Source organism: Lipotes vexillifer, unplaced genomic scaffold, assembly GCF_000442215.2.
Source record: "Lipotes vexillifer unplaced genomic scaffold, Lipotes_vexillifer_v1.1 scaffold884, whole genome shotgun sequence".
Classification (NCBI taxonomy): domain Eukaryota; kingdom Metazoa; phylum Chordata; class Mammalia; order Artiodactyla; family Lipotidae; genus Lipotes; species Lipotes vexillifer.
In genome coordinates, this window is record NW_006789227.1 from 769,928 (window position 1) to 797,804 (window position 27,877).

At 36.9% G+C, this 27,877-nt stretch overlaps 1 protein-coding gene across 1 annotated transcript; it reads right to left on the minus strand.

The window, feature by feature from the left end:
- Positions 1-128: 128 nt before the first annotated feature.
- COL6A5 (collagen type VI alpha 5 chain) lies at positions 129-27,877 on the minus strand (the record flags this gene model as incomplete). The annotated part of the gene is made up of 5 exons (XM_007462425.1): positions 129-401; positions 433-487; positions 1,229-1,325; positions 2,667-3,356; positions 27,669-27,877. Coding segments are annotated over 5 exons (1,324 nt in total), but the record flags the coding sequence as incomplete, so codon positions are not given.

Below are 27,877 nucleotides of genomic sequence, written 5' to 3' on the forward strand. Positions count from 1 at the left end.
CAAGTACAGTGGCTCCTTTTTTTGCCCTCCTAGAGTTTTATCTCCCTTGCCCCCTTGTTTTGGGGACCCTTGTAGCCCTAGTTAATAAGCCCCTCTATTCTACAATCTCTATTTGTCTCCATGAGTTCTCATTGCTCATCTTCTACCAGGGAAAATCCAAACAAACAAGGGTATTTCAAAGTTGTCAACTCTAATGCACTCAGGTTACATTTTTCATCTCGTCTGACATTTGCTGGAGCTGTAATTTCTTCTGAATGTGCCTCTTCCCTGTTCATCATCAGAAAAGTTGAAAAGAGCATGTATAACCTCTGGATCAAATCAGTGGTGGTCCCAGAACTGTTACTCTGACCGTTCCCTAATTCAAAGAAATGCTGCTGCTGGGAATCTAATTCACCCAAAGGCTCACTGGGTGAGCCCTCTATTTGAGCTCACCCAAATAGAGATGGAGATGTTCTCCATCTCTATTTCATATACCTCAGGAAGAAGGCTGAAGTGACAGAGAAAAATGATGAAAAATATGTTAACCAAGTCCCTTTCAGGATTCAGTGTAGATATAGATAGATAATGTAACAGAAATCAATTTTATGCATGTTATTGGAATAGTCCAAATGCAGTTTGTGGATGAAATTTGACTGAGGGGCAACTTTTTAATTCCAAAGGGAAATTAGACATTTGTGTCCATGGTTTAGGGCTCCAAACCAATATTACTTTCATCACTGAATTTTTACTGAGTACTTAGGGTTAGACTTTGCAAAATCAAACTTAAACGAATTCTTCCTGCCAGTCTCCATATGGGTTCTGTTTTTGAAACAGCAAACGTTTTTGTTGCTGCTTTGTGAGTTTTTCTTTTTCATCTTTTTCTTCTGCTCTAAAGCTATTACACCCTACCTTTGATATTATATGTTTTCTGTTTTAACAGTACCCAATATTTGAATGATATTATATAGTTACTAATAAGGCATTAATAGGGGTCTCTTTTTTCATAAAAGCTACAAAACTGGAAACATGCTTCTTTCGAATATGGATCATATTCTATGTACTATTAACACCAGATCTGTGGTGTTGTCACAAATCAGGAACATTTAAAACACCCCCCCCCACATACACACCCATACACCCCACAACCAAACTTGCATCCTGAAAACTAAAATGCCATTTCTTTCAAATTATTTTCTTAAGGACTGTTTCCAGTGGTAGTATTACCCAAATTGTGAATTTGTCAACTCACAATACAATGTTTTCTGTGCCACCATTCTCTGGGTTGGGAGAGGTGATGTTAACACATTTGGGTCTCATATCTGCAGGGGGATATTTGTTGATGGCACCTGGAGAGAGAGTGGGTGGTTAGTCTAAATTTTACCCTTCCACATTCTATCACCCAAAGTCAGTTCATCTTTTCCTGTGGTTGGAGGTGTTTCCAAGAGCAAGTTAATTTTATAAGGGACTCAGCAAAATATGCACCTTCTGACTTTGCAATACCTTGTTGGCAAAGTCAGTGAGATACAGCAGTGATTGAGTCAAAAATTCTCATGCTCTGTGTGTCACAGGCTTGCAATATAATTCAAAGATATCTCTTAATAACATCTGGTTCTCTCACTCTAAAAGCAAGATATTTCTATAAGACAGTATTGACTATTGAAATTGTCTGTCCTATTTATCTTGAGGTTGGAAGAAGGCATCATTGTTTTTTGCAAGTGACAAGCTTGCCACTAAATATAAATCCTGAGTGCCAAGATGCTGACAGTTCCATGAGCCCTGGGCTTTATGAGTGCCAGAAAATCTGCATCTCTCTGATTCCCCATTAAACTTGCAGGAGCTAAAGACAACCATTCAGGGTGGCCTCTGTCACACTCCTAATTCCTGGCACAGGCCCGGACTTGCTTGATGCTACAAGTTCTTAGGTTTGCGACTATAATCATGTCTGGAGTTACAGCACATGGACAGAGACTGGGCAGCCTCTCTCAAATGCCTACTGTGAAAAGACTCCCTTAAACCCCTTGCCTGGCTGTGCCTGAGCCAGCTGTCTGAGACAGAGATTCTAGAAGAGATTTGTCCCCATGGCTCTTAAGAATTCAAGTCAGAAGCAAAGTTGATTTACAGTGACAAGATGAAACAGAAGTCCTTGGAGTGGGTGGAGGGTGGTGGCAGTGGGGTATTATTTATTACAGTGATACCACTGTAATACTTTATTAAAGCTTTAGTAATTGATGTATCATTTAATGGATAGGAGCACAGCTCTGGGGTCAGAATGCATAGGATTGAGTCTAGAATTTGCCAACTATTAACTGTCAGATTTTGAGCAGTTGATTTAATGTCTGTGAACCTCAGTTTTCTCACTTGTAAAATGGGGATACTACTACTTTCCTTAGAGGACTGTCCTGAGGATTAAATGATACAATCCTTTAAAAAATTTGGCACATAGTAAACACAGATTTGGGTTAAAAGACACTTTTCACTTTCTGGCAAAAACACTGACAGTGGGACAGCAGAGCTCAAGGTCACTAGGACCTGGGATTTTCTCTGTGGTTTTCTCATTGCCTCTTACTCACACCTAGACTCCACCACTCTTGGCTGAAGTGAGAATCATGTTACTAAGTCAACTGGTGGATTGTGCAAACAGGTATCTATTGGAAAAGCAACAGAAGAGAAAAACTTTAATGACTTACGTCTGACTGAATGAACAAATGGCTTGACAAATTTGACGATATAGTTCAAATCTGGTTTGTGGGTTCGACCAAGCTGGACTAAGTGATGATCCAGTGGGTGGCTGGCTAATTCTTCTAATTCCTTGTCATTGTGTAGAGGACCAAAGGAAAACACAAATATGGAGTAGCCCTGACACTTGGCTCTCAGAGATACATTTCTTAAGACTCCCCTGTCTAAAGGGTTGGTTTCACCAGCAGATATAACAAAGATAACTTTGTTTTTCCTCAGGTTGGGGGTTCCTACAAAGACATTGTCAATTGTCCACTGTAGGGCATGGCCAATAAAAACATCTCCATTGAGCTGTTGAAGGGAGTCTTGGAGATGATGTTTCATTTGGTGTATATTGTTATAAGTAACCAAATCAAATTCTAGGTAGATGGGGCTTTCTTCTGTGTTGGGCATATAGCCTGGAGGAGAGTAGGTCAGGACTGCCACTCTGTCTCCCAAGATGGAGATCAGTGGATCTGGGGCCAAGTGAAAGTAATCAATCACTGAGGTGATAAAATCTTTCACTTCCTTAAACTCATCATTTCCTATTCTTTGGGAAGCATCTATGAGAAAAGCCACATCCATGTAATATTCTTGAAGAGAGGCATCTCTGAGTTCATAAGTAAGACCTGGTTCTTCTTTTCTGCCATGGCTTTCTTGTCCTGCAATAGAATAACTCAAGTCACTACTTTTAGTAGAAGGGAAACCTTGAAATTCTAGCCAAGAATGGCAATACACAGCATGAGGTGTTGTCATACTTCATTCCCACACCCATGGCATACGTTACTAATCAATATCAGTACTTGTTCCTAGATGCATTCTCTAAGTACATCTCTACACAGTATGTGGAGAGCCATTGCCACTTGACAGGTATTCTCACATGTGAAGAAACCTATTTGCTACCCCATCTCTGATCTTTGTCAAAGGATTGATGGATCCTCCAGCTATTTTCGTATGCAAGGTGAAAAACATACAGCGATTTTGAGTGCACGCCATATGATTACAAAATTTGGAGTACATACTGCATGAGATTTCATTATATGTAATGACCCCAAGAGAAAAGTAAATATGTCAAAGTCACATTTATTGATGACATCTTTATATACATGCTTAAAATATGCACCATAGTATGATGTCATGAGAAGTAGTATAAATGCTGACTTTAGAATCCAAATTCTGTGTAAGACATGACATACTCTAAGACCTTGGTACTCAAAGTACCAGTCCGCAAACAGCTTATTGGCCCATGACAAGATAAGAAACCTGCATCATGATATGTCAACTACATCACTAAGCACACAAATTATTTCATCTGATTTTATTTTATTTATTTATTTTTTGTATCAAGACCTTCTCAAGGAAGGAAACAGTGCCCCAGTTACACTCTGATGCTACCTTCTTATCTTGTTGGAGGCCAGCACTTCAAGTGGCTCTGCTCCAAAGGCTCATGAAACCATGTCTACAATCATGGGGACGATGGCTGGTTGGTGAGGTCACAACAGGAAATGCCAGATCAGAAAGACAGGAGGACATGGTCATTGTTCTTTTTTTTCTATGAAAGAAGTATATTTGTGAACCTAATCAAGCAAGAAGTAGATTCCTAACTGGCAAAAACTTATTACTGTCCAATTGTGCTTGGCCCATTATTCATGCTTTGCATCTATTACTTTATTTAATCCTCACAGCAACCACACTCACAAATGAATTGATTAACCTGTATAAATGCCACAAAAGTTTAATGTTTAAATAGAATGCAGAAAAACAACACCACGGATAATGTTATTAACAAGGCAAATACTATCAGATGACTTCTGAATGCTCAATGATCTCTGCATTCCTGGGGTCAACTCCACATTATCTTTTTTTATCTATTGTAGGATTTTCTTCTGACAAATAAAATTTGTATATATTTAAAGTGTACGACGTTCATCAAAAAGTATACAAATAAGAAGTGCTAGAGAGGGTGTGGAGAAAAAGGAACCCTCCTACATTGTCAGTGGGAATGTAAATGGGTGCAGCCATTATGGAGAACAGTATGGAAGTTCTTTAAAAAACTAAACATAGAAATACCATATGATCCAGTGATCCTACTCCTGGGCATATATCTGGAGAAAACTATAATTCAAAAGGATACATGCACCCCAATGTTCATAGCAGCACTATTTACAGTAACCAAGACATGGAAGCAACCTAAGTGTCCATTGACAGATGGATGGATAAAGAAGATGTGGTATATGTACACAATAGAACAGTACTCAGCCATAAAAAAAGAATAAAATAATGCCACTTGCAGCAACATGGATGGATCTAGAGATGATCATACTTAGTGAAGTAAGTCAGCCAGAGAAAGACAAACATCATATGATATTGCTTATATGTGGAATCTAAAAAAATGATACAAATGAACTTATTTACAAAAACAGAAATAGACTCACAGACACAGAAAAGAAACTTATGGTTACCAAAGGGGAAAGGGAGGGGGGAGGGATAAATTAGGAGTTTGGGATTAACATATATGCACTACTATATGTAAAATAGATAACCAACAAGGCCTACTGTATAGCACAGGGAACTATACTCAATATCTTGTAATAACCTATACTAGAAAAGGATTTTTAAAAGAATATATAGATATACATATATATGTATGTATAACTGAATTACTTTGATGTACACCTGAAGCTAACACAACATTGTGAATCAACTATATTTCAATAAAAAATTTTAAAAATTGAATTAAAAAATTAATAATAAAATGTACAATGTTTTGATATAAGTATACCTTGTATAATGATTGCCACATCAAGCTAATATTGTTGGATTTGATTTGCTAACATTTTGTTTAGAATTTTTGCATTTATGTTCATGAGGAATGTTGGTCTGTAGGTTCTTTTTCTTGTAATGTATTTGTCTGGTTTTGGCCTCAAAGAGTGAGTTTGGAAGCATTCCTTCCTATTTAATATTCTGGAAGAGTTTATGCAGAATTGGTATTATTTCTTCCTTAAAAGTTTTGTTGAAGTCACCAGTGAAGTCATCTGGGCTTGGAGTTTTCTTTATGGAAAGTTTTGAACTATAAATTCAATTTCTTTAATAGGTTTAGGAATATTTAGGTTACTTCTCCTTGAGTGAGGCTTGGTAATTCATGCATTGCAACTAATTTGCCTATTTCACCTAAAATGTCTAACTTATAGGCAAAAACTGCTTATAATATTCCCTGATTATCCTTTTAACATCTGTAGAATATTTCTCCTCTCTCATTCCTGATATTGGTAATTTGTGTTTTCTCTTTTTTACTGGTGAGTTTGACTATGGGTTTATCAATTTAATTGATCTTATCAAAAAAACACTTCTGGTCTTATTGATTTTCTCTTTTCTATTTCATTGAGTTCTGCTTTAATTTTATTACTTCCTTTCTTCTCCTTACCTTAGGTTTAACTTGTTCTTTTTCTAATTTCTTAAGATGAAAGTTGAGGTTACTGATTTGAAACCTTTCTTCTTTATCAGTATAGGCATTTAATGCTATGAATGACATCCTAAGTACTGCTTTAGAGGAATCTTACAAATTCTAGTATATTGTGATTTTATTTTCATTCATTTCAAAATACTTGCTAATATCCACTTTGCTTTTTTTTTTGACCATGTATTATTTAGAAGTGCTTTATTTAGTTTCCAAATACTTGGGGATTTTTCAAAGATCTTCTTACTATTGATTTCAACTTAATTCTGTTTTGGTCAGAGGATATATTTGGAATGATTTGAAACCTTTCAAATTTTGAGAATTGTTTTATGATCTACAGTATGGTCTATCTTGGTAAATGTTTCGCATGTACTTGAAAAGAATGTGCATTTGCTATTTTGTGTGCAGTGTTCTATTAATATTAATTAGGTCAAATTAACTGATACTGTTGTTCAGGCCTATGATATTCCTGCTGATTTTCTGTCTATTCTTTTGTCAGTTATTGCGAGAGGTATTGAAACCCACCTTTCATATTGTAACTTGAGATGGGATTTTTTTTTTTTTTTTTTTAAGCCTTTATTGCCCTTGAGCTTTATTTTGGATAATTTCTATGGCTATATCCTCAAGATCACTAGTCTTTGTTTTTACCAAATCTAATTTCCCATTAATCCCACCCAGTGTATTGTTCATCCTAGGCACTGTAGCTTTCATATCCACAAATTCTATTTAATTTTTCTTTACATTTTCCATGTCTCTACTTAACTTTTTAACATATGGAGTATAGTTACAATAACTGTTTTAATTTCTTTGTTAATTCTAATATCTTTGTCAGTTCTGATTTGGTTTTCAGTTATTGCGCATTTGATGATGGGTTCTTTCTGTTTTTTATGCCAGACATTATGAAATTTGCCTTGTTGGATATGAAATAGTTTTATATTCTTATAAATATCCATATGATTTGTTTTGGGAGGCAGTCAACTTACATGAAAATGGTTTGATCTTTTTGGGTCTTGCTGTTATGATTTGTTAGGTATGTCCAGAGTGGTACTTAATTTAAGGCTACTTATTCCCCACTACTGAAGTAAGATCTTCCTGAATTTTCTTCCCAGTACTCTATGAATTATGAGTTTTTCCAGTCTCGCTGGTGGTAACAGGCACTATCCCTGGCCCTGTGAGCATTATCCTCTAATCCTTTCAGAAGAATGTTCCCCCATGCTCGGGTCATTTCCTCAATGCTCGTGCTATCAGCACTCTGATGAATGATGAAGAGGCATCCTCTGCAGAGCTCTGGGTTTCTCTCTGCACAGCTCTCTCCTCTCTGGTGTTCTGTCCTGTGAATTCTTACCACCTTGGTCTCCCTGAAGTCTCAGCACTGTTTCCTCATCTCAAGGAGTGCACTGGGTTCCACCTGAATTCCCCTTCCTCAACCATGGCCTGGAAACTCTCTCTTGGCAGTAAGCAGGAGAAATCATAGGGTTCATCTCATTGGTTTCTCATCTCTCAGGGATCATTTTATTTTCTGAAGTCCAGTGTCCTGACAATTGTTGTTCCATTTCATATATATATATATTGTTTTTCTTTCGGTTATTCAATTGGTAGGTAAATCCAGTTCCTGTTACTTCACCTTGGGTATTTCTAATACATGAGAACTAACCATCTTGTTTGAGATATTCCTATGTTTTCTCCCTTCTTACAAAGGACTAAGAACTGGTCATTAACGTACCAGACTTTTCCTTTATCAGTACATTCATAGTTGTTGAACAGGATGTTACATTTCATGAGCTGTTTGAAATCTATGCACCTCCATTTCTCCACCAAGAACCTAGTTTCAAATTCTTAGAATTTTTGATAAATATCAAGATTCTTAACTGCCAAATATAAAACTGGAAGTGCAGACAAAATCATAAATATATTTGTCTATGCAATGGATGCTATATAATATACTTTAGCCCTAAAATACTGCCAAAACCTCTTCTAGAGTTCTTGACAATAGTGTATCAGGATGTGTGAAGATTAGTTAAATGGACATTTCTTTCCTTTTGAGTTTACAATCCCGGAATTTACTAATCATTACCTGCTCTGCCACCAGGATCTCCATTTTGGCTTTTTAAAAAAGGCCAATCAACACACTTTGTTAAAACATAAGGAAAAGTATTTCATAAATGTTCTGGTAGAAGAAGAAGGGGTAGAAATGAAAAAAGAGAAATTACAACTGATATCACAGAGATACAAAACATTATGAGATTCTAAAATCAATAGTTACATGTCATACATACTACTATATATAAAATAGATAACTAATAAAGACCTACTATATCACACAGGGAACTCTACTCAATACTCTGAAATGACCTATATGGAAAAAGAATCTAAAAAAAGAGTGGATATATGTATATGTATAACTGATTCACTTTGCTGTACAGAAGAAAGTAACACAACATTGTAAATCAACTATACTCCAATAAAAATTAAAGAAAAAAAAACAGTTACATGTCAACAAATTAGACAACCTAGAAGAAATAGATAAATTTCTAGAAACATACAATCTTCCAAGACAGAATCAGAAAAAAATAGACAGTCTGAACAGAGTGGTCAGTAGTAGTAAAATTGAATTAGTAATCAAAAAGCTCCCAGCAAACAAATATCAGAACTGATCAGGTTCATGGGGGAATTCTACCAAACATACAACAAAGTGCTAATACCTATCCTTCTCAAACTATTCCAAAAAATTGAAGAGAAGGGAACACTCCCAAATTCATTCCAGGAGGCCAAAATTACCCTGATACCAAAGCCAGAAAAAGACACTAAGAAAAAAAGAGAATTACAGGCCAATATCTCTGATGAATATACATGCAAAAATCCTCAATAAAATAGTAGCAAACCTAATTCAACAATATATAAAAAGGATCATACACCATGATCAAGTAGGATTTATGCCAGGGATGCAACAATGGCTCAATATTCACAAATCAATCAGTGTGATACACCACATTAACAACAGGAAGGACAAAAATCACATGATCACCTCAATAGATGCAGAAAAAGCATTTGACAAAATTGAACATACACTCATGATAAAAACTTTATAGCACAGGGAACTATCAATATTTTGTAATAACCTATATGGGAAAAGAATCTGAAAAAATCTATATATATGTATACAACACACACACACACACACACACATGAATCAGTTTGATCTACACCTGTAAATCAACTATACTTCAATTTAAAAAAATAAATTAAAAGCAAACAAAACAAAACAAAGCAAAAAATGTGGATATGCAGGAAACATTTCTTAACATAATAAAGGTCATTTATGACAAACCCACAGCTAACATCATATGCAACGATGAAAAGCTGAAAGGTTTTACTCTAAATTCAGGAAACAAGACAAGGATACCCACTCTTGCCACTTCTATTTAACATAGTATTGGAAATCCTAGTGACAGTAATCAGACAAGAAAAAGAAATAAAAGGCATCCAAATTGGAAGGAAAGATGTAAAATTGTCTCAGTCTGTAGATGACAATATACTATATATGGAAAACTCTAAAGTCTCCACCAAAAAACCATTAGAACTAATAAATGAATTCAGTAAAGTTGAATGATACAAGATTAATACACAGAAATCTGTTGCTTTTCTTTACAGTAATAATGAACTACCAGAAAGAGAAAGCAAGAAACAATCCTGTTTAAAATCACATCAAAAAGAATAAAATACCTAGGAATAAACTTAACCATGGAGGTGAAACACCTATACCTTGAAAACGATAAAACATTGTTGAATGAAGGAAATTAAAGATGATACAAATAAATGGAAAGATAGCCCATGTTCGTGGATTAGAAGAATTAATATTGTTAAAATGTCCACACTATTCAAAGCAATCTATGGATTTAATGCAATCTTTACCAAAATATCTATGACATGTTTCACAAAACTAGAACAAATAATCCTAAAATTCATGTGAAACCACAAAAGATCCTGAAGAGCCAAAGCAATATTGAGGAAAAAAGGACAAAGCTGGAGATACCACCATCCCAGACTTCAGACTATACTACAAATCTACAATAATCAAAACAGCAAGGTACTGGCACAAAAACAGACACATAGATCAATGGAACAGAATAGAGAGCCCAGAAATAAGCCCACATACTTATGGTTAATTAATCTACAACAGAGGAGGCAAGAATATACAATGGAGAAAAGAGCCTCTTCAATAAGTGGTACTGGGAAAACTGGACAACTACATGTAAAGCAATGAAATTAGAAAATTTCCTCATACCATATACTAAAATAAACTCAAAATGGATTAAACACTTCAATGTAAGACAGAAATCAAAAAATTCCTACAAGAGAACATAGGCAAAACACTCTTTGACATAAATTGTAACAATAATTTTTTTGGATCTGGCTCCTAAGGCAAAGAAAAAAGAAAGCAAAAATAAAGAAATGGGACCTAATGAAACTTAAAAGCTTTTGCACAGCAAAGGAAACCATCGACAAAACAAAAATACAACTTACTGAATGGGAGAAAATATTTGCAAATGATATGACTGATAAGAGGTTAATATTCAACATATATAAAGGGCTCATAGAACTTGTTATTAAAAAAAACAACCCAATCAAAAAAAGAGCAGAAGACCTGAAGAGACCTTTTTACAAAGAAGACATACAGATGGCCAACAGGCACATGAAAAGATGATCAACATTGCTAATCATCAGAGAAATACAGATCAAAACCACAGTGAGATATCACTTCACACCTCTCATAATAGCCATCATCAAAAAGTCACAAATAACAAATGCTGGTGAGGATGTGAAGAAAAGAGAACCCTCCTACACTGTTGGTGGGAATGTAAACTGGTGCAGCCACTATGGAAAACGATATGGAGGTTCCACACACAAAAGAACTAGAAACAGAACTACCATATGATCCAGCAATCCCACTCCTGGGTATGTATCTGAGGAAAATGAAGACACTAATTTGAAAAGATACATTCGATTTTGTATGATACATGAGATTTTGTACACACCTCTCCATTTCACACTGCCAACCCAGGCCTGTCTGGTGAGGCCACTGGCCCAATGTTCATAGCAGCATTATTTACAATAGCCAAGATATGAAAGCAACTTAAGTGTCCACCATCTGAGGAATGGATAAAGAAGACATTATACACACACACACACACACACACACACACACACACACACAATGAAATATTATTCAGCCATAAAAAAGAATGAAATTTTGCCATTTTCAACAACATAGATGAACATGGAGGATACCATGCTTAGTGAAATAAGTCATACAAAGACAAATATTGTATGTTTTTACTTTTATGTGGAATCTACAAAATAAAACAAATAAATGAATGTAATGAAACAAACTCACAGATACAGAGAACAAACCAGTGGTTACCAGTGAAGAGAGGGAAGGGGGAAGGGGCAAGATAGAGGTAGGGTATTAAGAGGTACAAACTACTATGTATAAAGTAAATAAGCTACAAGGATAGATTGTACAGCACAGGGAATATAGCAAATATTTTATAATAACTTTAAATGAAATATAATCTATAAAAATATTGAACCACTCTGTTGTACAATTGAAACTAATATAATATTGTAAATAAGCTATACTTCATTAAAATAAGAGGAAGGGTTGACTTACCATGTTAGTAGAATATTTTTTCATACATTTCCCACACCAGAAATAGTACTCTTTTTTTCCAGTTTTCTCTTTATAAATGAGCAAAATCTCAATCCTTTTCCAAAGTACCCAGCAGAACTATTTTCTAAAGAGGTATATTTTACCTCTAAAATCTCTAAAAATAGGTTCTCTACCTATTACAGGATTAGCATGAGAATCAAAGAAGTTAAATGCTAAACTTTAAAATTCAGTCAAACACTAAATAATCACCTATGATTATTCTGCTTTGAGTCTAAATTATCTTATTAGGAAAGATTGGGCCTTTAAAAACATTTTCCTTCAAGAAAATCTGGCAGAAGTGTGGATAAAGTTTACCCACAGCTCAGAGCAATGCTGTGTATTTTCTGGAAATGTCACCATGCCAAATTCTTATCTCCAACTCTGTGGGAGAATTTCCTCAGAATGGCAGAGGAGGAAGGGCTTGCTCACTTGTTATGACTTGAAAGGAATGAGGGATGCAGCTGGATTTCCAGGGAAGTGCTCCCAGGGATTAGCCTAATTTCGGCTGAGATTTAAGCCACAGGGCCAGATGTGCTCCAGTAACTTTTGGGAGAAGCGGAGGTGGAAAGGGAATTGAGGGAGATTGAGCCATCTGGACTGGGATTGCATATGCTGTGGAGCTATGGTATTTGTGAGAAATCTCAAGATATGCATGAGTTATCTTATGGTCTGCCTTGGAATTTGTACAAGGGCCAAAATTAGCCATGTGTTCTCTATAGACAAGCTACATGGACAAATGTGGCTACTTTATATGTACATTTCTGTCCACAAGGACTGCAGCAGATATTTTTCAAGTTAACCTTTTTTATAAGACTTCCTATGAGTCTGGCAATGCTTTCTTTTTCAATTTTCTCAGTATTGAATTGAGCATCCAGGATGTTTCAGGTCTTGTGCTAAGCTCCATGCCTATCTCCTCTCATTTAATATTCCACACAGCACTATAAGGATGAAATTATCATTGTGCCCATTTTACAGATGAGCAAGCTGAGGCTTGGAGGGGGCAAATGACTTGGTCAAGAAAAGACAGCCTGTAAGTGGTAGAAGCAGGATTTGCACCCAGCTCTGTGTAACACCTTCAGAAGAACTGCTCATCAGATTTGAGGGTGGAACAGATACATTAAGGGACACATTAGCTACCTTGCCAAAGGCCCAGGACCTGGTTTGAAGAACAATGCTCTCAGTCAATGCTATTCTTAGTGATTGAAGCTACTAAAGAAAGTTTTCTTCCAAAAGTAGGCAGTTAAATAAAATTTGCAGTATTTTCTTCTCTAGGCATTATGGAACAGTGGTTATGAGCAGAACCTTAGGAGTTTGAGGCGAGTCTACACCATTTGTTAGCTCTGTGATTCTGAGTCTCTCCCATGCCTCTGTTACATTTTCTAAAAAATTATAAAATTGTTATAATAAACTATAACCTTATAAGGTTTTTGAGAGAATTAAATAAAAATTTCACAGTGCCTAGCATATCCTAATCACTCTATAAATATATTTTTTAGAAGGAAAAAAACTGAGAAAAGTCTCAGATATCTGAAAATCCTACCCATGATACTATATTCTGTAAACCAGAATTTCCAAAAAATGCAAAGTCAGCTGATATTAGTGGAACACAATGGACATGCGTACAAGCTCATTCTGTTGCATTTACGCATGCTTTAACTGCAGAGGAGTTGGAATGACTTACACACCTCTCCATTTCACACTGCCAACCCAGGCCTGTCTGGTGAGGCCACTGGTCAAGCTCTATGCTGGGGCACAAGTCTCTTATGGTCTCTTATGTGTCTCTGACTGTGTGTCATTGATTTTATGCCAAAGGGAAATAGAGACATTTTTTCAGTCTCTTGTTTTGTTAGATGCGTTCCTCTCTCCACCACTTGCCTGAACAAGTAGCAGTCATTGTTTAAAATCGACTTCATCATTTTCCCCAAAGACAGAATAAATATCTTTCTTGGCCTAGACTTTTCTAGGTGGCACTTGGTCCAAACGACTCACTCTTGCCATCTATGTCACACTCTGAAACAAAAATCTACAGAAAGGTACCAGCACACTGAGAAAAGTGATGCATGCCTTAGGAGTTATTTATACCCAGACCACATGGATATTTTTTTTCTTAAAATTTTTATTGAAATGTAGTTGATTTACAGTGTTGTGTTAATTTCAGGTGTACAGCAAAGTGATTCAGTTATACATATATATATATATATATTTTTAGATTCTTTTCCATTATAGGTTATTACAAGATATTGAGTGTAGTTCCTTGTACTATACAGAAAGCCCTTGGTGTATATCTATTTTACATATAGCAGTGTGTATATTTTAATCATGAACTACTAATTTATTCCTCCCACTTTGGTAACCATAGGTTTGTTACCTATGTCTGTGAGTCTGTTTCTGTTTCATAAATAATATCATTTGTGTTGTATTTTAGAGTCTATATATGTGATATCATATAATATTGGTCTTTCTCAGTCTGACTTATTTCACTTAGTATGATAATCTCTAGGTCCATCCATGTTGCTGCAAATGGCATTATTTCATTATTTTTTATGGCTGAGCAATATTCCATTGTATATATACATCACATCTTTATCCATTTATCTGTTGATGGACATTTATGTTGTTTCCATGTCTTGGCTATTGTAAATAGTGGTATTTTGGTTTTAATGGTGTTAGTTTTTGCTCTGGCCACTGGATGAGTTTATAAGCAGTTTATAAGGCCAATCTATTCTGGACTTATGTGCTCTAAATGAGTTATAAGCAGGAATTTCTAAAAGTTAAATTAAAGAGACCTTCAATATGGCAGAAGAGTAAGATGTGGAGATAACCTTTCTCCCCACAAATACATCAAAAATACATCTACATGTGGAACAACTCCTACAGAACACCTACTGAATGCTGGCAGAAGACCTCAGACTTCACAAAAAGCATGAAAATCCCCACGTACCCGAAGGGCAAAAGAAAAAAGAAGAAAAAGAGACAAATAAATAGGGATGGGACCTGTACCTCTGGGAGGGAGCTGTGGAGGAGGAAAAGTTGCCACACACTAGGAAGACCCTTCACTGGCAGAGATGGGGGGTGGGCAGGGGGGAAGCTTCAGAGCCACGGAGGAGAGCACAGCAACGGGGGTGCAGGGGGCAAAGCGGAGAGATTGCTGCACAGATGATTGGTGCTGACCAGCACTCACCAGCCTGAGAGGCTTGACTGCTCACCCGCCAGGGCAGGTGGGGGCTGAGAGCTGAGGCTCAGGCTTCAGAGGTCAGACCCCAGGGAGAGGATTGAGGTTGGCTGCGTGAACACAGCCTGAAGGGGGCTAGTGTGCCACAGCTATCCAGGAGGGAGTCCAGGAAAAAGTCTGGAGCTGCTGGATAGGCAAGAGACCATTGTTTTGGGGTGTGTGAGGAGAGGGACTTCCTGTTCTGTGTGCCCATAGATGGCAGAGCACGACCTAAGTGAGCTCCAGAGCCAGGCATGAGCTGCGGCTATCATCTTGGACCCCAGAGATGGGCATGGACTGCTAATGCTGCTGCTGCTGTCACCAAGAATCCTGTATGCAAGCGCAGGTCACACTACCACACACCCTCAGGAGCCTGTGCAGCACGCCACTGCCAGGAATCTGTGAGCCAGGGACAATTTCCACAGAAGAACACATGGTGTGCCTCAGGCTGTTGCAATATCATGCCAGCCTCTGCCACTGCAGGCTCGCCCCACATTCCAATTATGGCTATGGTGCCCCACCCTCTCCCTGGCCTGAGTGAGCAAAAGAGACGTAATCAGCCACTGCTTTGACCCCCTCCTGTCTAGGTGGGGAACAGACACTTGAGGGTGGCCTACATGCTGAGGTGGGGCCAAAACCAAAGCTGAACCCCAGAAGCTGTGCAAACAAAGAAGAGAAAGGGAAATTTCTCTGTGCAGCCTCAGGAGCAGCAGATTAAATTCCTGCAATCAAATTGATAAACACTACATCTGTGGAATAACTGAATAGACAATGAATGTTCCCAAAATTGAAACAGTGGACTTTGGGAGCAACTGTAGACTTGGGATTTGCTTTCTGTGTCTGATTTGTTTTTGGTTTCATGTTTATCTTAGGTTAGTTTTTAGTGCTTGTTATCACTGGTATGTTTGTTTATTGGTTTGGTTGTTCTTTTCCTTTTTTCTTTTCTTCTCTTTTTGTGAGTATGTGTGTGCATGTTTCTTTGTGTGAGTTTGTCTGTTTAGATTTGTTTTACCATTAGTTTGGAGGTTCTATCTGTTCGTTTTTTTTTGTTTCTTTTTCTTTTTTTTTCCTTTTCTTCCAAGCCATGTGGCTGGCAGACTCTTGGTGCTCCAGCCAGGTGTCAGGCCTGGGCCTCTGAGGTGGGAGAGCTGAATCCAGGATATTGGTCCACCAGAGCCCTCCTGGCCCCGTGTAATATTAATCAGTGAGAGATCTCCCAGACATCTGTCTCAACACTAAGACCCAGCTCCACCCAACGTCCAGAAAGCTCCAGTGCTAGACACCCCATGACAAACAACTAGCAAGATAGGAACACAAACCCACCCATTAGCAGAGAGGCTGCCTAAAGTCATACTAAGTTCACAGACACCCCAAAACACACCACCGGATTCAGCCCTGCCCACAAGAAGGACAAGATCCAGCCCCACCCACCAGAACACAGGTACCAGTCCCCCCCCCCCCCCCCCCCCAAGCCACTGAACCAACCTCAACCACTGGGGGCAGACACCAAAAATAACATGAACTATGAACCTGCAGCCTGTGAAAAGGCAACCCCAAACACATTAACTTAAACAAAATGAGAACACATAGAAATATGCAGCAGATGAAGAAGAAGGTAAAAACCCACCAGACCAAACAAATGAAGAGGAAATAGTCAGTCTACCTGAAAAACAATTCAGAGTAATGATAGTAAACATGATCCAAAATCTCAGAAATATAATGGAGAAAATACAAGAAACTTTTAACAAAGACTTAGAAGAACTAAAGAGCAAACAGTGATGAACAACACAATAAATGAAATTAAACATCCTCTAGAAGGAATCAGTAAGAGAATAACTGAGGCAAAAGAATGGATAAGTGACCTGGAAGATAGAAGAGTGGAAACAACTGCCACAGAGCAGAATAAAGAAAAGAGAATGAAAAGAATTGAGGACAGTCTCAGAGACCTCTGGGACAACATTAAATGCACCAACATTCGAATTATAGGAATCCCAAGAGAAGAAGAGAAAAACAAAAGGTCCAAGAAAATATTTGAAGAGATTATAGTTGAAAACTTCTCTAATATGAGAAATAGTAATATTAATCAAACTATCAAAAATTAAACTCAAAGAAAAAATACTAAAAGCAGCAAGGGAAAGCAACAAATATCACACAAAGGAATCCCCAAAAAGGTAACAGCTGATCTTTCAGCAGAAATTCTGCAAGACAGAAGGGAGTGGCAGGAAATATTAAAAGTGATGAAAGGGAAAAACCTACAACAAAGATTACTCTACCCAGCAAGTATCTCATTCAGATTTGACAGAGAAATTAAAACCTTTACAGACAAGCAAAAGGCAAGAGAATTCAGCATCACCAAACCAGCTCTACCACAAATGCTAAAGGAAGTTCTCTAGGTGGGAAACAAAAGAGAAGGAAAACACCTACAAAATCAAAAAAAAAAAATTAAGAAAATGGTAATAGGAACATATATATCAATAATTACCTTAAATGTAAATGGATTAAATGCCCAAAACAAAAGACATAGACTGGCTGAATGGATACAAAAACAAGGGCCGTATATATACTGTCTACAAGAGACCCACTTCAGACCCAGAGACACATGCAGATTGAAAAAGAGGGGATGGAAAAAGATATTCCATGAAAATGGAAATCAAAAGAAAGCTGGAGTAGCAATTCTCACATAACACAAAATAGACTTTAAAATAAAGACTATTACAAGAGACAAAGAAGGACAAAACATAAGGATCAAGGGATCAATTCCAGAAGAAGGTATAACAATTGTAAATATTTATGCACCCAACATAAGGCAACTGCTAAGAGCCATAAAAGGGGAAATCAACAGTAACACAAGAATAGTAGGGGAATTTAACACCCCACTTTCACCAATGGACAGATCATCCAAAATTAAAATAAATAAGGAAACGCAAGCTTTAACTGACACAGTAGACCAGGTGGACTTAATCGATACTTAAAGGACATTCCATCCCAAAACAACAGAATACACTTTCCTCTCAAGTGCACATGGAACATTCTCCAGGATAGATCATATCTTGGGTCACAAATAAAGCCTCAGTAAATTTAAGAAAATTGAAATTGTATCAAATATCTTTTCTGACAACAACATTATGAGACTAGATACCAATTACAGGTAAAAAAACTGTAAAAAATACAAACACTTGGAGGGGAAACAATATTCTACTAAATAACCAGGTGATCACTGAAGAAATCAAAGAGGAAATCAAAAAATACCTAGAGACAAATGAAAATGAAAACATGATGATCCAAAACCTATGGAATGCAGCAAAAGCAGTTCTAAGAGGGAAGTTTATAGCAATACAATCCTACCTCAAGAAACAAGAAACATCTCAAATAAACAACCTAACTTTGTACCTAAGGCAATTAGAGAAAGAAGAAGAAGAACAATGACAACAACAACAAAAAAATAAAGTTGGCAGAAGAAATCATAAAGATCAGATCAGAAATAAATGAAAAAGAAATGAAGGAAACAATAGCAAAAGTTAATAAAACTAAAAGGTGGTTCCTTGAGAAGATAAACAAATTTGATAAGCCATTAGCCAGACTCATCAAGAAAAAAATGGAGAGGACTCAAATCAACAGAATTAGAAATGAAAATGGAGATGTAACAACTGACACTGCAGAAATACAAAGGATCAGAGAGACTACCACAAGCAACTATATGCCAGTAAAATGGACCACCTGGAAGAAATGGACAAATTCATAGAAAGTACAACCTACCAAGATGGAACCAGGAAGGAATAGAAAATATGAACAGACAAATCACAAGTAATGAAATTGAAACTGAGATTAAGAATCTTCCAACAAACAAAAGCCTAGGACCAGATGGCTTCACAGGTGAATTTTATGAAACATTTAGAAAAGAACTAAGGCCTATCCTTCTCAAACTCTTCCAAAATATAGCAGAGGGAGTAACACTCCCAAACTCATTCTGCGAGGCCACCATCAACCTAATAACAAAACCAGACAAAGATGTCACAAAGAAAGAAAACTACACTGACAAACATAGATGCAAACATCCTCAACAAAATACTAGCAAACAGAATCCAAAAGCACACTAAAAGGATCATACACCATGATCAAGTGGGGTTTATTCCAGGAATGCAAGGATTCTTCAATATATGCAAATCAATCAATGTGATATACCATATTACCAAATTGAAGGATAAGAACCGTATGATAATCTCAGTAGATACAGAAAAGGCTTTTGACAAAATTCAACACCCACTTATGATAAAAACCCACCAGAAAGTAGGCATAGTGGGAACTTACCTCAACATAATAAAGGCCATATATGACAAACCCACAGCCAACATCATTCTCAATGGTGAAAAACTGAAAACATTTCCACTAAGATCAGGAAGAAGACAAGGGTGCCCACCCTCACCACTATTATTCAAGACAGCTTTGGAAGTTTTAGCCATGGTAATTAGAGAAGAAAAAGAAGTAAATGGAATCCAAATCGGAAAAAGAAGTAAAACTGTCAGTGTTTGCAGATGACATGATACTATACATAGAGAATCCTAAAGATGCTACCAGAAAGTTCCTAGAGCTAATCAATGAATTTGGTAAAATATCAGGATACAAAATTAATGCACAGAAATATCTTGTATTTCTATACATTAATGATGAAAAGTCAGAAAAAGAAAGGAAACACTCCCATTTACCATTTCAACAAAAAGAATAAAATGCCTAGGAATAAACCTACCTAAGGAAACAAAAGACCTGTATGCAGAAAATTATGACACTGATGAAAGAAATTAAAGATGATACAAACAGATGAAGAGATATACCATGTTCTTGGATTGGAAGAATCAACATTGTGAAAATGACTATACTACCCAAAGCAATCTACAGATTCAGTGCAATCCCTATCAAACTACCAATCGCATTTTTCACAGAACTGGAACAAAAATTTTCACAATTTCTATGGAAACGCAAAAGACCCCAAATACCCAAAGCAATCTTGAGAAAGAAAAACGGAGCTGGAGGAAACAGGCTCCCTGACTTCCTATACTACAAAGCTACAGTAATCAAGACTGGCACAAAGACAGAAATATAGATCAATGGAACAGGATAGAAAGCCCAGAGATAAACCCACGCACATATGGTCACCTTATTTTTGACAGAGGAGGCAAGAATATACAATGGAGAAAAGACAGTCTCTTCCATAAGTGGTGCTGGGAAAACCGGATAGCTACATGTCAAAGAATGAAATTAGAACACTCCATAACACTACACACAAAAATAAACTCAAAATGGATTAAAGACCTAAATGTAAGGCCAGACAATATAAAACTCTTAGAGGAAAACATAGGCAGAACACTCTATGGCATAAATCACTGCAAGATGCTTTTTGACCCACCTCCTAGAGAAATGGAAATAAAAACAAAAATAAACAAATGGGACCTAATGAAACTTCAAAGCTTTTGCAGAGCAAAAGAAACCATAAACAAGATGAAAATACAACCATCAGAAGGGGAGAAAACATTTGCAAATGAAGCAACCAACAAAGGATTAATCTCCAAAATCTATAAGCAGCTCATGCAGCTCAATATCAGAAAAACAAACAACCCAATTCAAAAATGGGTGGAAAACCTAAATGGACATTTCTCCTAAGAAGACATACAGATGGCTAACAGGCACATGAAAAGATGCTTGACATCACTAATCACTAGAGAAATGCAAATCAAAACCACAATTGAGGTATCACCTCACACCCGACAGAATGGCCATCATCAAAAAATCTAGAAACAATAAATGCTGGAGAGGGTGTGGAGAAAAGGGAAACCTCTTGCACTGCTGCTGGGAATGTAAATTGAGACAGCCAGTATGGAGAACAGTGTGGAGGTTCCTCAAGAAACGAAAAATAGAACTACCATATGACCCAGCAATCCCCCTACTGGGCATATACCCTGAGAAAACCATAATTCAAAATGACATGTACCACAATGTTCATTGCAGCACTAGTTACAACAGGCAGGACATGGAAGCAACCCAAGTGTCCATCAACAGATAAATAGATAAAGAAGATGTGGCACATATATACAATGGAATATTACTCAGCCATAAAAAGAAACGAAATTGAGTTATTTGTAGCGAGGTGGATGGACCTAGAGTCTTTCATACAGAGTGAAGTCAGTCAGAAAGAGAAAAATAAATACCATATGCTAACACATATGTATGGAATCTAAAAAAAAAAAAGAAAGAAAGAAAAATTGGTCATGAAGAACCTAGGGGCATGACAGGAATAAAGACACAGGCCTACTAGAGAATGGACTTGAAGACACAGGGAGGGGGAAGAGTAAGCTGTGACAAAGTGAGAGTGGCATGGACATATATACACTACCAAATGTAAAATAGATAGCTAGTGGGAAGCAGTTGCATAGCACAGGGAGATCAGCTTGGTGCTTTGTGACTAGCTAGAAGGGTGGGATAGGGAGGGTGGGAGGGAGGGAGACGCAAGAGGGAAGAGATATGGGGATATATGTATAACAGATTCACTTTGTTATAAAGCAGAAACTAACACTCCATTGTAAAGCAATTATACTCCAGTAAAAACGTTAAAAAAAAAAAGATGTAGCACATATATACAATGGAATATTACTCAGTCATGAAAAGAAATGAAATTGCGTTAATTTGTAATGAGGTGGATGGATCTTGAGTCTGTCATAGACAGTGAAGTACATCAGAATGAGTAAAACAAATACCATATGCTAACATATATATATGGAATCTTAAAAAAAAATAAATGGTTCTGATGAACTGGTGGGCAGGGCAGGAATAAAAATGCAGATGCAGAGAATAGACTTGAGGACACAGGGAGGGTGAAGTGTAACCTGGGATGAAGTGAGAGAGTGGCATGGACATATATACACTACCAAATGTAAAATAGATAGCTAGTGGGAAGAAGCCGCATAGCACAGGGAGATCAGCTCGGTGCTTTGTGACCACCTAGAGGGGCGGGAGGGGGGGTGAGATAGGGAGGGTGGGAGGGAGATGAAAGAGGGAGGGGATATGGGTTTATAAGTATCCATATAGCTGATTCACTTTGTTATACAGCAGAAACTAACACAACATTTTAAGGCAATTATACTCCAATAAAGATGTGAAAAAAAGAATTAATATTTATGGCTTTATTCATGTATGGTTTATAAAAAAAGCATGAGAGAAAAATAATTAAATTAAAATTTAAAAATTGAATTGTACCACCAAAATTGTTTTAAAAATAACTCTCCCACTGATGACATGATGATCGTCAAACTTGGTGCTGGATATATTTTGTCATTTGAAAATGCAGACAATGCCCTTGCCAGACAACACAGCCTACATTTTTAAGTTAACATTTTTGTGGAAATGGGCATGGATTTGAATCCTGGCTCTGCCACTTACAAGCTGTGTGATGTTACTTGAGGATCTTAAACCTTCGCATCAGTGTCCTCATCTGTAATATGTAATAGTCATTATAATAATAATAATAGATTTTCGTGGTAAGGATTAAGTTAAATCATGTATATAAAGTGCCTGGCGCATAGTTGCACTAAATAAATGGTAGCTTCTGTGATTACTATTATTTCTCATGCATTGTTTGATCATCAAGTGAGACAGTGAATACAATGCTGAGATGAATACTGGCCCCCAAAGCATTCCACCTGCACTTTATTTTTAACATCTTTATTGGAGTATAATTGCTTTACAATGGTGTGTTAGTTTCTGCTTTATAACACAGTGAATCAGTTATACATATACATATGTTCCCATATCTCTTCCCTCTTGCGTCTCCCTCCCTCTCACCCTCCCTATCCCACCCCTCTAGGTGGTCACAAACCACCAAGCTGATCTCCCTGCACTTTTTATTAAACTGAATACTTTCTTACTTGTATTAAGCTTTTTTTTTTACTCAGAGTATACTCTGATTATCAGACTACAAGCTCCTTGAAGACAGGGCCTCTATCTGAATCTTTCTTTTTTTTTTAAATCTCTCTAACCCCTCCAAAAGACTAGCATGGGGCTTAATTCAGAACAGGAGTCAAATACATATTTGCTGCATGGATATTCATGGGAAAATCCATGTAAATGCTTGGCAGAGTCCTTTCCTATAGGAAGCCCTCAATGAAGGCTGCCACTGCTTTGTCGATCGCCACCACCACCATCACCCAATTATCACTTCAACTATCTATGTTTTATTCCATTAGCAAAGAGTCCCCATGAAAAAAAGTGTTGCTAACACTATAGAACATTGCTTTAGTAATTGCAACAAATGATTGCATGAGACCTACAGAAGCAGCCTCCATGAAGTCAAATCATCCACATCCCCTGAACTCGCAGTTCACATTAGCTCTGCCGCATGCAATATCTTCAAGGAAGACACCCAAAGTATAATAACTATACAATAAATTCTCAAGCAAAAGTGAATGTCACAACCTCAGTCCACAGATTAAAATGAAAAGGAGTTTATCCCCCAAAGAGCATCCAGATGGTTGGGATTTCCTAAAGCATTCATGAAACATGCCATTACAATTCAGACATGATCCCAATTCTATCACTGACCTCTTTAGCATGTGTACAGATATGAAAGTAGGACATTCAGCTGGGGGACTGCTCCATTGGGTGACTCAGAAGCCAGTTCTGCTGCATTTAATTCCAGTACAGATTTAAATGTAGCAGAAGATATATGTCTTCAAGTTCAATACGTGACAGCAAAAATTGGAAGCAAGCTACGTTAATACATTCATTCATTGAAAGTAACATTATGAGAACACAAAAAAATCAGTATGAAGCTTGCAGCAATATGTAAAATGTATAACATATGTGAAAAGCAGGATATGAATTTGAATAAAACTATGTAAACCTATATGCCTGTGGAAAAACCAAAGACTGTACTCCACACAACAAATAGCTCAGCCTGCTAAACTGTGTGATTTGTGACTCTGTATTAAAATGTTATGTGGTATGATAGTACTTTTACAATTTTTAAAAAATTAGCAGAATCCTGAGGGTGTACTGGGAAACAGTGGACAGGGTGTAGAAATCTTGAGTCCTTATACTGAATTTTTTTAGTTCCCTGCTTGGGGGCTTGAAGTTTCTTCTAAAACAGGGTTTCTTTCACTATTGACAGTCTGATCGGATAATTCTTTGTTGTGAGAGGATGTCCAGTGTGCATTGTAGGATGTTTAGCAGCATCTGTGGCCTCTAGATGCCAGTAGTGCCCTCCAGTTATGACAACTAAAACTGTCTCCAGACATTGCAATATGTCTCCTAGGGTAGAGTAGGGTGGAATCATCCCCAGGTGAATTTGCAAAAGCTAATCACTAAATACCTTTCCAGCTCTAATACCTTATGATTGATTCAAAATCAAAAGATACATTGGCTTAAAAAACCAAAACTGATTGTAGATCACAATCAAAGTTAGCAAAATAAAAATGTAAAACAAAATCCATGCAAATTCCCTTGAGCACAACTCCAGCCTAGTTTGAAGAGGGAAGTGTTGCCTCTTATTTCTTAATAAAATTCATTGAAAAGAACATCAGCTGAAATTATCCTAAGGCCAGGGAGTGCTTAAAGCTATGAGTGTGCCTGAGGCTGAGTTTGGGTTGGTATTTAACATTCATTAAAAATTATCCTGTCCCTCTCTAATCTTGACAATAGACTAACTGTATCTTAAGTATTAGTTAACATAACATCTTTGATGAAAGTGCTAGGCTCACCATTGGGTCAACAGTTGCAATTTAATTAGAATTAAACCACCCATTTTTCATTACATAATTCCAAAGAACTATGTGTATTCCATTGGTGAGTAATTAAGAGCAACTGAATTTTCCAAGGAATTTTTATATTGTGGATGTGTGGTCAAAATGCATAATAGTATCTCTAGATAACCCCTACATATCTGGACCTTAAAATGTCTTGTTAGATAGATGTTGGATGAATAGATGGGTGGATGAATGTTCAGTGTTCTTGGATGAGTAAAATAAAATTATAATCCAGTTTACCTGGATCCCTTTGACAATCGGAATTCTGTTCTGTGATACTAGTTATTCAATTGCTTTTAGCTGAGACCACAGAGCAAATCTGGAAGCACACCAAAGTGGCAGCATGCACAGTAGTTCTTAAACTTCAGCCTGGATCAGGTTTTTTGCTTGTTAGAAATCAGATGGCTGAGCCCCACCTCCAGTTTCTGCTTCAGTAGGTTCAGGATCAGTGCATTTCTAACGAGTTCCCAGGTGATGCTGATGCTGCTGGTTTAGGGACACACTTTTTGAGAATCACTGGAATAGTGGATCTGAAAAATGAGGACCTACAAAAATCACCTATGGTGGTTTTAAAGCTTGTGGTTTTTTCCTGGCCACTCACACCCCTAAATATGAAGCAGTAGTACTGAGAAGGGCTTAGGAATCTATGCTTGTGAAGGGCTTCCAGGTGATCCTGATACAAATTGTCTTTGAGCTGCTGTGAGGAGTGGAGATGGCCAGGAAATGTGATGCAATTAAGGATGAACTTGGAAACTGGAGTAGGGAGGAAGAAGCAAGGGAGAGGGCTAGGTAGAGCGATAGTGGTTGTGTTTCTTGTGAAAGAGAGTGATACACAACTCATTGCCAGCCCACAGTACGCTGGGAACTCTAAAAATTTCTTAAATGGTTAAGATTCTTGACTTCTCCAGGACTCTCCATTCAAGGGCACAAAAATCAGCCCTTGGCCATAAGAATCACATTATAAATGAGTAATAAGCATAGCATGTGGAAGTTCTTATGGAAGTTATCAATCTTTTTATTTGTGAAATACATCTGGAACGTGTATCAAAGCTCATCTCTTAGTGACTGGATAAAATATCTGAACTACAATTTACTCTTCTTGAGGATGGCACATTATACAGAAAGTTCTCAGCGGCTTTTGACAACTAGCTAACAATGATTTTAAAAAGAAAAAAAAATAAAGAAAGGAATAGTATGAAGTCCCTAGACAACACTGATGATCTGAGACTCAGATTTATTGTAAAGGATAAAAAATATATATTATCCTTAGATCTGAGACTCTGTTACCAGGCAATCACCTCAACATAATCCTCCACAGAACTCCCAACACTTCAATCCACTGCAAGAGAAATTGGGTGTGGTGGGTGTAACAGCAAATTGACTCCTATAGAGCCATGCAACAATTATTTCTGCAGCCAAATTGGACCTTAAACTGGTTATGAGTATATTGATATCCAGATATCTGAAAAACCAAATGAAAAGTGTTTCTATTACTATTGAACAACGGTCATTAAAGGTGACTGCAAAGATGAGTTTCTCCTTTGTTCCCTTAAATATCCAATTAATTCGGTCTTTCTTGAAAAGTTTCACACTTCTAAATTATTAGACTTTAAAATGCTTACCACTAAGAATACTATCACAAATGACAATTTGGTATTTCAACTCTGCCAAAATAACTTCTCTTTTTCTTTTCTTTTTCTTCCAAAACCAAACCATAATAAATTCCTATGCCTTGAGGGCTGTTGTAATTCCCATATCGTTAAAATGAATACCCCAAATTAACCGCATCCATTAAGAAGAACAAATTTTGTATTTTCTTCTTTACGCTATGTCTATATAATGATAAAAACCTGTTTTAAATAAGAAATCACACATTGAATGCCTTAATGCCAAGGAGCTACATACAGCCAGGTTTACTTCATTACTTTTTCTTTTACTAAAAAAAAGTCTTATTTTTCAACTAATGATTAATTGACTCTTAAATTCTCAAGTCTAGCTTCTATAAAGGAAAGTTCAGCTGCTTTAAAGACAAAATTCAAACATGTATATTTCAGAAATGGGGGGAAATATGGGGACATCCGTGTTGAACCCAAGGAAAAGAACATGTATTTATCCAAGGAAATTACTAAGAATGAATATTATGAGATTGGCCGCCTTTTCTTTCAAACTTGCATATTCTAACATCACACATGATACTTATGAAATAATGCTTTAAATGCTGGCATTCTGGCCAAATGAGCATTTTGGGAGACTCTAGATACATAGATGGAATAGCTGAATAGTCTGTTTAGAATTCCCACCCTTTTAAATGAAAATACAGCCAAAATTCTATGATCTGATTTGTTTGAAACTATTAAATCCTGACAAAAAGCAATACTGCTTTGCCATTAAAATGTATATACAGTGGGGTAGTTTATTTTATTTCCAGTGAAAAAACCTTACACCTTCTCATGCAATCACAAATTCTGGGGCACTGGTCAGGCCAACTTTTAAAAGTTCCTCCTTTGCTATGTTATTCTCTATAGTACCTCCTTCTACATCACACTAACCTAAATTGTGGTTTCTAGAGAAATCTTAAGTTTGGTGAGCATATCAGTGACATTTCTTAGAACTTATCAGTGATTTCCAGAGTGGTACCTGTGACCATTTAAATCTTCAGATCAAATAAAAGCTGCAGTTGTAGCCACCATCTTGAACTTGAAAAAAGTTGCTTTTTATACCCACCTTATTTATTTGATTCTCTATTAGTGTTAAAAGATGAGGATCCAGTTATTTTAAAATTACCACTATAACTTTTCATTTCCTTACCAGGAGTGAGACTTGCAATTTCTTCAGAATCCTGATCTTTTTCATATTTAGTTGTTAATTTCTGTGGCATAAACATTTGGCTTGGAATGTAAGCCAGATGGTCACTTCCACTGTCTTCCAACACAAAAGGTGAATCTCTGCCCACACTCAATTCCTGGCCAATGAAGCTGTTCTCTCCTGAAGAAATCTCATGTGGCTCATGGGTAAAT